This window comes from Oncorhynchus tshawytscha, linkage group LG23 (assembly GCF_018296145.1).
Source record: "Oncorhynchus tshawytscha isolate Ot180627B linkage group LG23, Otsh_v2.0, whole genome shotgun sequence".
NCBI classification, from domain to species: Eukaryota; Metazoa; Chordata; class Actinopteri; order Salmoniformes; family Salmonidae; genus Oncorhynchus; species Oncorhynchus tshawytscha.
Genome location: NC_056451.1, coordinates 18606784 through 18620494, shown reverse-complemented (window position 1 = coordinate 18620494; position 13711 = coordinate 18606784). Strand labels below are relative to the sequence as shown.

Below are 13711 nucleotides of genomic sequence, written 5' to 3'. Positions count from 1 at the left end.
CCAATCTCATCCCTCCACACAATCACATTAAGGGATTTGTACCAAAGGTACCCTCTGTGGATCATTCTGTTGATATAGACCGGATATCATTCATCCGCAGACGGAGGAGACAGACTGGGGAAGAAATAGATGTTGCAAGTGACGTCTGCTGCAATTCAATGATTGAGTTTGTGTCTCCAGCCTGGCGCCTTACTGATATTTTATCATGGACGGATGACAGTAGGTCAGAGTTGCTTTGAATAGCAAGGGGAAAGCTATGAAAGCCAATAACTTTTTTCCATTAGCTGATTTTTCCATCCTCAACCAAGCTCACATTCCAACCAAGGTACATTCAAGACTAGCAACACAATAAACAAAAAGCCAATATTCTCACTGCCAAGAACCTCTCTCTGCTGCTTTTACACTTCAAATGAATATCATCAAATACGGAACAGCATGAATATATTTGTACAAATGTATTTTTACTTCCTTTTTCAAATGGACTTATTTTTGGGTAATTGCAATGCATCTGTTTTTATGATTTTTATGTGTCTTTATTTCGACATATTGTAATCTAACGGTCCTCTCTTTCTCCCTGACAGCACACAGACCTGTGCCAGTACATGGACAGGCACCCAGGAGGACTGCATCCAGACAACGTGAAAGTAAGACTGCTGCTCATTATCATGACTATATTACTACAGTAAACCACACTGTCCTGAGCATCAGTAATATGTCATAGAATCCTACAGTTTTTACAGTGACACTGCTGAGGAGTGATGCCCACACACACAGTTAGATAGGAGCAGTGTCCTGTAGGCTTGTTTAAATTACTCCAATGAACTACAACGTTGAGGAGTAACACACACTGTTAGAGTAGCAATGTTTTCCTGTGGCTCTGTGTAGAGGTGTGTTGAGGACGAGGAGAAGGTAGGGAGAGTGATGGAGTGAATGGGGTCATGGAGGATGGGAGGGATGGTGTGAAAGGAGGTGTTGTATAGAGGAGTCCTATGAGAAAGGGGGGAGTTCAGGCATCGTGGGTTATGTAACACTTCATACCTAATATTGTCACTAAGGATTTCCATATGTAATGTATTTATCCTGTTGACGACCGACCGCCTGCCTCATTGAAATGCATGTATTAATAATAGAGGATTATACCCAGAGAGGGGTGTCAGGGGAAAAAAACTGCTTCCACCTCTTAATCTGTAAACATATGCTATGTCCAAAATGGCACCCTATTCCCCATATAGTACACTACTTTTGATCAGAGCCCTATGGGCCCTAGTCAAAAATAGTGCACTATAAAGGGAATAGGTTGTAATTTGGGATGCAGAAGAGTTCCAGTTGTACGACAGGCCAGAACATGTGTTCTCACTATGTCACCATGTAGCCTTTGTGAAAGAATTTTCTCTTTGAAGTATCTGTCCAAACTGGACTAGAAGGTAGAGTTAGAGACAGACATAACTAAATAGACAGAGACAGAGACATACATACTGTATGCATGTTACCCAAAGAGCCAGCAGCTAGCGTTAGCCACAATGCTCTCCGTGGTGGGAGGACAGATGGAGCGGGAGAGAGGGAGGGAGAGGGAGGGAGAGGAACCAGAACCAGTCTTTCCCTAGTGGGAGGACAGACAGAGTATTGGAGGAGCTCTAATGACCTGGCAGCTGAAAGGAAAACAACCTGACTGTGTGGAGGCAGAGGCTATGTCCCAAATGGCCCCCTATGCGCTATGTGGTGCACTACTCTTGACCAGGGTCCCTAAGGGTGCCATTTGAGTCACAATCAGAGACACAGACCCGGACCAATCATTAGAATCAGCAATCAAAATCAAGATGGAGGCAGCATGGCATATTGAACTGTTTGCCAATGTGCCATTCTTCAGTGCTCTTGTGTGTCAAGAGCCGGAGACACTCCAGTATGTGTTAACTGTAAAATGGAGGGTATAATAGCTATATTTGTAACCAGTGAGGAGCAGAGTAGATAGACAGTAGATTAACAGAGAAAGTGGCTTGTCCTCCTGTGTGCGTGCGTGCGTGCATGAGTGCGTGCATGAGTGCGTGCATGAGTGCGTGCATGAGTGCGTGCATGAGTGCGTGCATGAGTGCGTGCATGAGTGCGTGCATGAGTGCGTGCATGAGTGCGTGCATGAAAGTGTTTAACTATTATTGTGGAGACCAGAAGTCCCCACAAGAATAGTAAACAAACAAAACATTTTGTTAGTCCCCACAAGGTCAAATGCTATTTCCAGGGGGTTTAGGGTTAGAAATATATTAAGGGATAGGGTTAGGAGCTAGGGTTAGTGCAGATAGCCCGGTTAGCCAATGTGCGGGAGCACTGGTTGGTCGGCCCAATTAAAGTACTATGTACATGAATGTATAGTTAAAGTGGCCAGCAGAGAGAAGTGTTTGCGTTGTTTGGAGTGTCTTGTTACAGAATTCCTTCTGAGAGTATAGTACAGAACATGTACCTTTACCCATACACTTGATTGAATATAGTGTTCTCCTTTAGTATTCTACCTATTATTTAATAGAACTGTCTGTTCTGTATGACATCACCCAAAGCTGCAACAACCTCCCAGTCAGTGACGCTCTTGATGTGATTATATCCAGTCAGCTAAATGGGTTTCTCTTAATGAGATCCAAATACATTGATGTGAAACTGACACCCCTGACAGTAGGGCTGGGCATTATGGCCAAAATATCATATCACGGTATACAAAAAAAAAAGGACGGTATGATGGTATTTCATGGTATTTCATGGTATTTCATGTTTTTGAATAATAAAATCTATTAACTTGCTTTATGTGTAGTGTGACCCTAGAGTGGCAACACAGACATTATAAGTGATTTCAATGAGTCTTTCTCCATTCTGAGTTTTATACTGTTCAATTCAACCAAAAATTATTTGAGATTATTTCCACACTGCCACGTAGGGTTGCACGATATGGGAAAACAACCTAGGCCTTATTTTTAACTAAATGTTGCAATTTGCGATTTGAGTTGCGATTTAGAGCAACATGGGTGAACTGTTGGAATCATGGAAATAGAACGATTATTCTAATTCTATAGTTAGAATATAATACTGGGCACTTTGAATACAGTGTTGTTAGACTTGACAATGAATGAAAATGCCAGAGAGGAGTTATTGTGACAGGTTAGGAACCAGAGTGTTGATGAGTGTTTCCTAGGGAACCCTATAATCTTTGGCTACATGTCATATTTTCTCTAAGCTACATCATGTAGCTAACATATTCACACTTATAGTATTCCTCTTTGATTTTGAACAGTGGTTCCCAAAATTTTTATAGTCCCGTACCCCTTCAAACTTTCGTCCAGCTGCGTACCCCCTCTAGCACCAGAGTCAGCGCACTCTCAAATGTTGTTTTTTTGCCATCATTGTAAGCCTGCCACACACACACACTATACAATACATTTATTTATCATAAGAATGAGTGTGAGGTTTTTCACAACACAGCTCGTGGGAAGTGACAAAGAGCTCTTATAGGACCAGGGCACAAATAATACTGTAATGATAATCAATACTTTTGCTTATTTAGCCATCTTACATTTAAAACCTTATTTGTTCATCAAACATTGTGAATAACTCACCACAGGTTAATGAAAAGGGTGTGCTTGAAAGGATGCACATAACTCTGCAATGTTGGGTTGTATTGGAGAGAGTCTCAGTCTTAAATCTTTTTCCACACACAGTCTTTGACTGTATTTAGTTTGCATGCTAGTGAGGGCCGAGAATACACTCTCACATAGGTATGTGGTTGCAAAGTGCATCAGTGTCTTAACAGCGCAATTTGCCAAGGCAAGTAACTCTGAGCACAGCCCTATCCAGAAATCTGGCAGTGGCTTCTGATTAAATAACATTTTCACAGAACCGCTTGTTGCAATTTCGATGAGGCTCTTGTTCATATTTTGGTAAGTGGATTGGAGGCAGGGCATGAAAGGGATCACGAATCCAGTTGTTTGTGTCATCCGTTTTGGGAAAGTACCTGCGTAATTACGCACCCAGCTCACTCAAGTGCTTTGCTATATCATATTTGACATTGTCCATAAGCTTGAGTTCATTTGCACACAGTGGCCTTGCTTTAACAAAGGTAACCATTTTTACTGTAATGTCCAAAACGTCTTTCAAGCTGTCAGGCATTCCTATGGCAGCAAGAGCCTCTCAGCGGATGCTGCAGTGTACCCAAGTGGCGTTGGGAGCAACTGCTTGCACGCGCATTACCACTCTACTATGTCTCCCTGTCATGGCTTTTGCGCCATCAGTACAGATACCAACACATCTTGACCACCAAAGACCATTAGATGTCACAAAGCTGTCCAGTACTTTAAAAATATCCTCTCCTGTTGTCCTGGTTTCCTGTGGTTTGCAGAAGAGGATGTCTTCCTTAATTGACCCCCCATAAACGTAACTGACATATTATACCAGAAGCTCTGCCAGGCCCGCCACGTCTGTTGACTCATCCAGCTGTAGCGCATATAATTCACTGGCTTGTATGCGAAACAGTAATTGTTTCAAAACATCTTCTGCCATGTTACTGATGCGTCGTGAAACAGTGTTGTTTGATGAAGACATTGTCTGTATAGTTTTTCCTCCAGTATTGTCCCAGCCATATATACGGCAGGTAGCCTAGTGGTTAGAGTATTGGGCCAGTAACTGAAAGGTTGGTAGATCGAATCCCGGAGCTGACAAGGTAATAATCTGTTGTTCAGCCCCTGAACAAGGCAGTTAACCCACTGTTCCTAGGCGGTCATTGTAAATAAGAAGTTGTTCTTACCTGAGTTGCCTAGTTAAATAAAATAAAATATCTGTGGCAGCAGGAAGAAATAAGTCATCCACAATAGTATGGGCCTTGCCTGTCCTAGCTCACCATGTAAGACTCTCTTCTATCCCCTTCTTATTCATGGAATCTGTTGCTTTTACACATGTCTTATTACTCGAAAGTCATCTTAATTCTCGCTCAAAAAACTCCTGTGGCTTAATTTTCAAATTGTCATGTTTACTGTCTGCGCAAGAGTGAAGGTTTCCCGCAAGAGAGTAACATTTAATGTGATTGGATGTTAATTATTTGACTAGGCTACCGGTATTTGACATTGTGTTGTTATTTCGCTGAACACTAGATGGTTTAATTTTATTTTTGGCAGTGAAATGAGGCTACTCAGCCGAGAAAAAAACCTCACCCAAATGTGTAGCCCCTTTGGGAAAATCTAAATGTAAAAAATGTGAATGTGAATCCCATTTTTATTTGCCGTACCCCCGTTTGGGAATACCTCATTTAGAAGATACTGTTGCACAAACAACATTCTGATTTGGTTCTATACCTTATACTGGTATTATTAGGCTGTATAGCTAATTACGTTTGGTAAATACGGTATACCCCCCAGCCTTACCTGGCAGGCATTGGTTGACAGTCAAAATCCTATTTAATCAGCATGTAGTACAAGAGGAACTACCCTCATTGCATTATTCCTCAATGTCAAGTGTAGTATCAATGTCAGGTGGAGTATTGATAAATGAGGTTAGTATAATGTAATGGTAACATCACAAAGGCGCATGTCTAAAAACATTCAACAAACTCAACAAAGCACTACTCCTGAGTTCCCTACTCCCTCCCCTCCTCCTCTTTCCCCTCTACTCATCTCCTCTCCTCCCCCCTCTCTATGCCCTGATCATGTGTGCAGATAATGCAGTAATGACATGCAACATTAAGACAGACCGTACTACCCAGATGCTTTCTGGGATAAACTACTACGGGGAACAGGGCGGTAGGGGAACAGTAGCTGGCAGATGGGAGCGTCAGTGTCTTCTCAGCTCATTTAACATACTATCCTACCTCTCCTTCACTCACTGCTGGGCTAAACTCACTCCCCCTGTATATAGTAAAGTGCTGCTTTCAGAAGTTTTCACAATGACTCCCAAGGTTTCAATTCAATTAAAATACTTCATTAATTATCCCCTCAGGTGCAATGAAGATTTAGAGGTTGGTGTTACGAGATGTTGGCTTTGTCTATGATGTTGAGTTCAGCATGACTGTGTGTGATTGGACTCTCATTCACTATTGATAGGGTTTGAATTAGTAATGTGAACACAAAATACACCCGTTGGAATAACACATATTTGGGGGATTTGTCTTTGCCCCAAATCAGTCAGTATGCATTGGAATTAACCAATGATAAAACAAGCTTAGAAAAGAGACTCAATCAAATAAAATAATTAGCAATTGGCAACATGATAATATATTCACAAATGTTTCCCCTTTGTTCTGTGTTTTTGTGTGCACATATTCCATATGAATAAGAAATGTGTATAACCCATTATATGCTGTTAGTATGATGCATGGTCTCATCCTGTAGTAAATGAATGGGAATATCAGACAATAGAGCCAGCCTGGAGTCTAGCAGATTACAGAGAATATCTGGACTCAGATGAAATCCACTGTTTTTCTGGCCACACTTATACTCTAAACTTTATTGCTAATATCTTTTCATGAAATCAAACAAGAGTTAACTTTTCCATTTGAACACTGGTGTAAAAGTTAAAGCAGAGGTATATAAAACAGACATAACATTTAACAGATATACGAAAAGGCTATGATAACAGTTACAAATTGAGGTGCCGTGTACAGTGTGTTGCCCACACCAGTGGTGTAAAGTACTTAAGTAAAAGTACTTTCAAGTACTACTTAAGTCATTTTTTTGGTGTATCTGTACTTTACTTTACTATTTATATATTTTATTGACAACTTTTACTTTTACTCCACTACATCCCTAAATAAAACAATGTACTTTTACTCCATACATTTTCCCTGACACCCACAAGTACTCGTTACATTTTGAATGCCTTGCAGGACAGGAAAATGGTCCAATTTGCACATTTATCAAGAGAACATCACTGGTCATCCCTACTGCCTATATCTGAGTATTGGAGTATGCCCCTGGCTATCCGTAAATTTAAAAAAACAAGACAATTGTGCCGTCTGGTTTGCTAAATATAAGGAATGTGAAATTATTTCTACTTGTACTTTTACTTTTGATACTTAGGTATATTTTAGCAATTACTTTTACTTTTGATACTTAAGTATATTTAAAACAAAATATTTTTACTCAAGTAATATTTTACTGGGTGACTTTCACTTTTATTTGAGTCATTTTCTATTAAGATATCTTTACTTTTACTCAAGTATGACAATTAGGTACTTTTTCCATCACTGGCACACACACACACACACACACACACACACACACACACACACACACACACACACACACACACACACACACACACACACACACACACACACACACACACACACACACACACACACACACACACACACACACAGAGAGAGAGAGGCCAGGGTTGGCAGACAAGTCAGAGAGTAAACTTAACCCCTTACACTTGTGGAAATTGGGCGCAAATGTAAATGTTTCTAACAGAATAACTATAAAAAGCATATGCATGACCATGGTAGCAATTGAAAGAGAACATTTTGGAAAATATGAAGAAATGTGCAGTCATGACATTTCACCTGACACAAGACTGAATCCAAACAAAAAACTACAGGTGGTTGCTTCAGTTCCTCAATGGCAAAGTAAGAGAGCTCTAATAAGCACCTAAAATTGTCTCTTTCCTTTAGTCAAAACTGCATGGAAATGACTTAGGAATTGTGCACAGTTTGGAGAGGTGTGTGGCCACTTGGAGACACCAGTTTGACCTCTCACTCAAACCCTTGCAAACATTACACTGTTGACAGCAATTGTCAATAACGAAATCTGAAAATACTCTGCAATAACATTATATGCATAATCATTGACATTTTGGAGTAGATGCAAGCTAAGAAAAGATGATTGCAAGGGTTTGAGTGAGAGGTCAAACTGGTGTCTCCAAGTGGCCACACACCTCTCCAAACTGAAAAACATGAAGGTCAGTCAATCCGGAAAATGTCAAGATCTTTGAAAGTTTCGTCAAGTGCAGTTGCAAAAACCATCAAGTGCTATGATGAAACTGGCTCTCATGAGGACCGCCACAGGAAATGAAGACCCAGAGTTACCTCTGCTGCAGCGGATAAGTTCATTAGAGTTACTATCCTCAGAAATTGCAGCCCAAATAAATGCTTCACAGATTTCAAGTAACAGACACATCGCAACATCAACTGTTCAGAGGAGACTGCGTGAATCAGGATGAATTCCTGGTAAAATTACTGCAAAGAAACCACTACTAAAGGACACCAATAATAAGAGGAGACTTGCTTGGGCCAAGAAGCACGAGCAAGGGACATTAGACCGGTGGAAATCTGTCCTTTGGTCTGATGAGTCCAAATTGAAGATTTTTGGTTCCAACTGTTGTGTCTTTGTGAGACGCGACAACTGGACAACACACCTCCAGGCTGTGTAAGGGCTATTTGACCTAGAATGAGGGTGATTGGGTGCTGCAATAGATGACCTGGCCTCCACAATCATCCAACCTCAACCCAATTGAGATGATATGGGATGAGTTGGACTGCAGATTGAAGGAAAAGCATCCAACAAGTGCTCAGCATATGTGGGAACTCTTTCAAGCATTCCAGGTGAAGCTGGTTGAGAGAATGCCAAAAATGTGCAAAGCTGTCATCAAGGCAACGGGTGGCTACTTTTAAGAATATAAAATCTAAAATATATTTTGATTTGTTGAACAATTTGTTGGTTACTATATGATTCTACATGTGTTATTCCATAGTTTTATTGTCTTCACTATTATTCTATGATGTAGAAAATAGTAAAAATTAAGAAAAACCCTTGTGCCTAAACTTTTGACTGGTACTATACTGTATGTTGATACTGTACATGACATGAGTTTTCAAATATGGAAATGTGAAGTGCACATTTGGACTCACGGGTGTGTGGTTTGCTTGTATGACATCAAAGCTATATTTATTCTAACAATGTCTCATCTTTCAGAACACATCCACACCTCTTGATTTACAGCATTTCCCTCACTCAGACAACAACAAATATGCAAAAGTAGCCAAATAGCAGGAGGGATGGGGGCATCTTCTTGTCACTCGCGGTGCTCAAGTCAAAGCCCATACAGTCAAAGCCCATATAGTTAAAGCCCATACAGTCAAAGCCCATACAGTTAAAGCCCATACAGTAAAAGCCCATACTGTTAAAGCCCATACAGTCAAAGCCCATACAGTCAAAGCCCATATAGTTAAAGCCCATTCAGTCAAAGCCCATACAGTGAAAGCCCATACAGTGAAAGCCCATTCAGTCAAAGCCCATACAGTTAAAGCCCATACAGTTAAAGCCCATACAGTTAAAGCCCACACAGTCAAAGCCCATACAGTTAAAGCCCATACAGTCAAAGCCCATACAGTTAAAGCCCATACAGTTAAAGCCCATACAGTTAAAGCCCACACAGTCAAAGCCCATACAGTTAAAGCCCATACAGTCAAATCCCATACAGTTAAAGCCCATACAGTTAAAGCCCATACAGTGAAAGCCCATACAGTTAAATCCCATACAGTTAACGCCCATACAGTTAAAGCCAATACAGTTAAAGCCCATACAGTGAAAGCCCATTCAGTCAAAGCCCATACAGTTAAAGCCAATTCAGTCAAAGCCCATACAGTTAAAGCCCATACAGTCAAAGCCCATTCAGTTAAAGCCCATACAGTCAAAGCCCATTCAGTTAAAGCCCATACAGTCAAAGCCCATACAGTCAAATCCCATACAGTTAAAGCCCATACAGTTAAAGCCCATACAGTGAAAGCCCATACAGTTAAAGCCCATACAGTGAAAGCCCATACAGTTAAAGCCCATACAGTGAAAGCCCATACAGTTAAAGCCCATACAGTCAAAGCCCATACAGTCAAATCCCATACAGTTAAAGCCCATACAGTTAAAGCCCATACAGTGAAAGCCCATACAGTTAAAGCCCCATAAGCCCATACAGTGAAAGCCCAGTTAAAGCCCATACAGTTAAAGCCCATACAGTTAAAGCCCATAGAGTCAAAGCCCATACAGTTAAAGCCCATACAGTTAAAGCCCATACAGTGAAAGCCCATACAGTTAAAGCCCATACAGTTAACGCCCATACAGTTAAAGCCCATACAGTTAACGCCCATACAGTTAAAGCCCATAGAGTCAAAGCCCATACAGTTAAAGCCCATACAGTCAAATCCCATACAGTTAAAGCCCATACAGTTAAAGCCCATACAGTGAAAGCCCATACAGTTAAAGCCCATACAGTTAACGCCCATACAGTTAAAGCCAATACAGTTAAAGCCCATACAGTTAAAGCCCATACAGTCAAAGCCCATACAGTCAAAGCCCATACAGTTAAAGTCCATACAGTTAAAGCCCATACAGTCAAAGCCCATATAGTCAAAGCCCATACAGTCAAAGCCCATACAGTTAAAGTCCATACAGTGAAAGCCCATACAGTTACAGCCCATACAGTTAACGCCAATACAGTGAAAGCCCATACAGTTAACGCCCATACAGTCAAAGCCCATACAGTTAAAGTCCATACAGTTAAAGCCCATACAGTGAAAGCCCATACAGTCAAAGCCCATACAGTCAAAGCCCATACAGTTAAAGTCCATACAGTTAAAGCCCATACAGTGGAAGCCCATACAGTTACAGCCCATACAGTTAACGCCAATACAGTTAAAGCCCATACAGTTAAAGCCCATACAGTCAAAGCCCATATAGTCAAAGCCCATACAGTCAAAGCCCATACAGTTAAAGCCCATACAGTTAAAGCCCATACAGTCAAAGCCTATACAGTCAAAGCCTATACAGTCAAAGCCCATACAGCCAAAGCCCATACAGTCAAAGCCCATTCAGCGCTGTGAAGAGGAGAGCCTGAGCTCTGACGTCATGTATAGCATGTTACTGTACAGACACTGCATTCCAATTTAAGTACTTATCAATGACAAAATCTGCCATTTTCAACCCACGTAGAGGATAACACTTACACGCACGCACACACACACACACACACACACACACACACACACACACACACACACACACACACACACACACACACACACACACACACACACACGTTCACATACTCACACTGCAATTAGTACACAGCACAACTAATGATTCATTATGTCCCTGACACCCCGGCCCACTATACCCTCATAAGAAGAGAGTTGTCGCTTTCTATCTGTCCATGATTAGTGTGTAAAATCCCTCTCTCCTAATTCCTCTCACAATTTCATAATTATGTATCATCCGTCCGTTGTGTGGTGGAAGTCCCTAGAGGGGAGTGGAGGTGGGGTGACACTATTGATATTCTAGGGAGTGGACGGCTGGCTGCTATTGACTTTCCAGCAAGGCAGCTTAAACTCTCTACCCCCTCACCTCCCCTCCCTCCTCTGTTTCATCCTACTCTCACTGCTGCCCCTGTTCTCTCCTCTCTTTCTCTCTACCTGATTTTCATTCTTTGCATTCCTCTGCCCTTCTAGACCACTCCCTCTCTCTGTCTGGTTCTCCCTCTCTCTGTCTGGTTCTCTCTGTCTGGTTCTCTCTGTCTGGTTCTCTCTGTCTCTGTCTGGTTCTCTCTGTCTGGTTCTTCTCTCTGTCTGGTTCTCTGTCTGGTTCTCTCTGTCTGGTTCTCCCTTCTCTGTCTGGTTCTCTCTGTCTGGTTCTCTCTGTCTGGTTCTCTCTGTCTGGTTCTCTCTGTCTGGTTCTTCTCTCTGTCTGGTTCTCTCTGTCTGGTTCTCTCTGTCTGGTTCTCTCTGTCTGGTTCTCCCTCTCTCTGTCTGGTTCTCTCTGTCTGGTTCTCTCTGTCTGGTTCTCTCTGTCTGGTTCTCTCTGTCTGGTTCTCCCTCTCTCTGTCTGGTTCTCTCTGTCTGGTTCTCTCTGTCTGGTTCTCTCTGTCTGGTTCTCTCTGTCTGGTTCTCCCTCTCTCTGTCTGGTTCTCTCTGTCTGGTTCTCTCTGTCTGGTTCTCCCTCTCTCTGTCTGGTTCTCTCTGTCTGGTTCTCTCTGTCTGGTTCTCTCTGTCTCTGTCTGGTTCTCTCTGTCTGGTTCTCCCTCTCTCTGTCTGGTTCTCTCTGTCTGGTTCTCCCTCTCTCTGTCTGGTTCTCTCTGTCTGGTTCTCTCTGTCTGGTTCTCTCTGTCTGGTTCTCCCTCTCTCTGTCTGGTTCTCTCTGTCTGGTTCTCTCTGTCTGGTTCTCCCTCTCTCTGTCTGGTTCTCTCTGTCTGGTTCTCTCTGTCTGGTTCTCTCTGTCTGGTTCTCCCTCTCTCTGTCTGGTTCTCTCTGTCTGGTTTCTCTGTCTGGTTCTCCCCTCTCTGTCTGGTTCTCTCTGTCTGGTTCTCTCTGTCTGGTTCTCTCTGTCTCTGTCTGGTTCTCTCTGTCTGGTTCTCCCTCTCTCTGTCTGGTTCTCTCTGTCTGGTTCTCCCTCTCTCTGTCTGGTTCTCTCTGTCTGGTTCTCTCTGTCTGGTTCTCTCTGTCTGGTTCTCCCTCTCTCTGTCTGGTTCTCTCTGTTTGGTTCTCTCTGTCTGGTTCTCCCTCTCTCTGTCTGGTTCTCTCTGTCTGGTTCTCTCTGTCTGGTTCTCTCTGTCTCTGTCTCACCACCTCTCTTTATCTTTCTCTGTATTTCTCTTGCCCCTTTCTCATTCTCTCTCTCTGTGTATCTTTCCCTTTACACTCTCTTTCCCACTCAGACTAACTTCCTCTTCTTATCTCTCTCTCTCTCCCTCTCTCTCTCTCTCTCTCTCTCTCTCTCTCTCTCTCTCTCTCTCTCTCTCTCTCTCTCTCTCTCTCTCTCTCTCTCTCAATAACTCTCTCAATAACTCTCTCAATAACTCTCTCAATAACTCTCTCAATAACTCTAGTGATGCATTTAGCATTTTAAGCCAGATGGGGAGACCAGTCATCTAGCAGATGTCATGTCTGTCACGTGGCCAAATGTCCTGCTAGTATAGTGACCGTGTTGGGCTAGTGAGTGTGACTACAGTCTAGGGCTACACATGGAATAGAGATTTCAACCTTTTACATACATGTAAAGACATATGCTATGAATTTGAAAAGCATGCAAAAGCACTCATCTCAGCCCAGCTCTCAGCTAAACTCCAATCAAACATCATTTGAAGTTCACGTGAAATTGCAGACATTTAATCAAATTCTGTTTGTCAGTAAGCTGTTATTGTTGCCAAGCCTATCTTTGCCCTTGTACTTTACTTTCTACCATATAATATGCTAATTTGACAGAATTCTCAGTTTTCCTGTCGTTGACAATAAGAGTTATTTTTAAGCAGCGTTTTGATGTTTCGTTTGCAGAGAGAGGGGAGTGAATAAATGAGTAACCTTTTGATTGCCTAGACCACTTAATGAGGCAGGGCCTTTTGACGAGTGTGTTTTGATATACATGAGTAAACACACATTTCTCATGCTAATTTCCAACGTTGTGCATTGTTTCGCATATCGCCCGCCTGCCGAGTTGAGGAATGCTAAACTGTTGACCTGGTGACTCCAGATGCCAGACAGGACTGATCCCTGATTGGACTCCACGGATTTCGCTCTGCCTAATTGGCCGAGACCCTGCTAGTGCTGCTGGGAGGAGAGAAATTGCAATGAAAGATTGGAATGTTGGAATGGAGGATCAGCAATTGCACAGATTCAGAATTCATTATTGGTTGATTGATGCAAAGTGAACAAAAACCACAGGATCTGAAAGAGCCATAGACATTGATGTTGTTTTCAGGTGCTGTG

General features: G+C 42.1%; 1 protein-coding gene across 2 annotated transcripts in view; it reads left to right on the top strand.

Annotated features, from left to right (window-relative positions):
- Positions 1–13711, top strand: part of LOC112222519 (cyclin-dependent kinase 14) — a 223581-nt gene that overhangs the window by 75184 nt on the left and 134686 nt on the right. For both annotated transcript variants that reach the window (XM_042304826.1, XM_042304827.1), the window contains one exon: positions 582–644. In XM_042304826.1, the coding sequence (XP_042160760.1) occupies positions 582–644 (63 nt within the window). The remainder of the gene's footprint in view (positions 1–581; positions 645–13711) is intronic.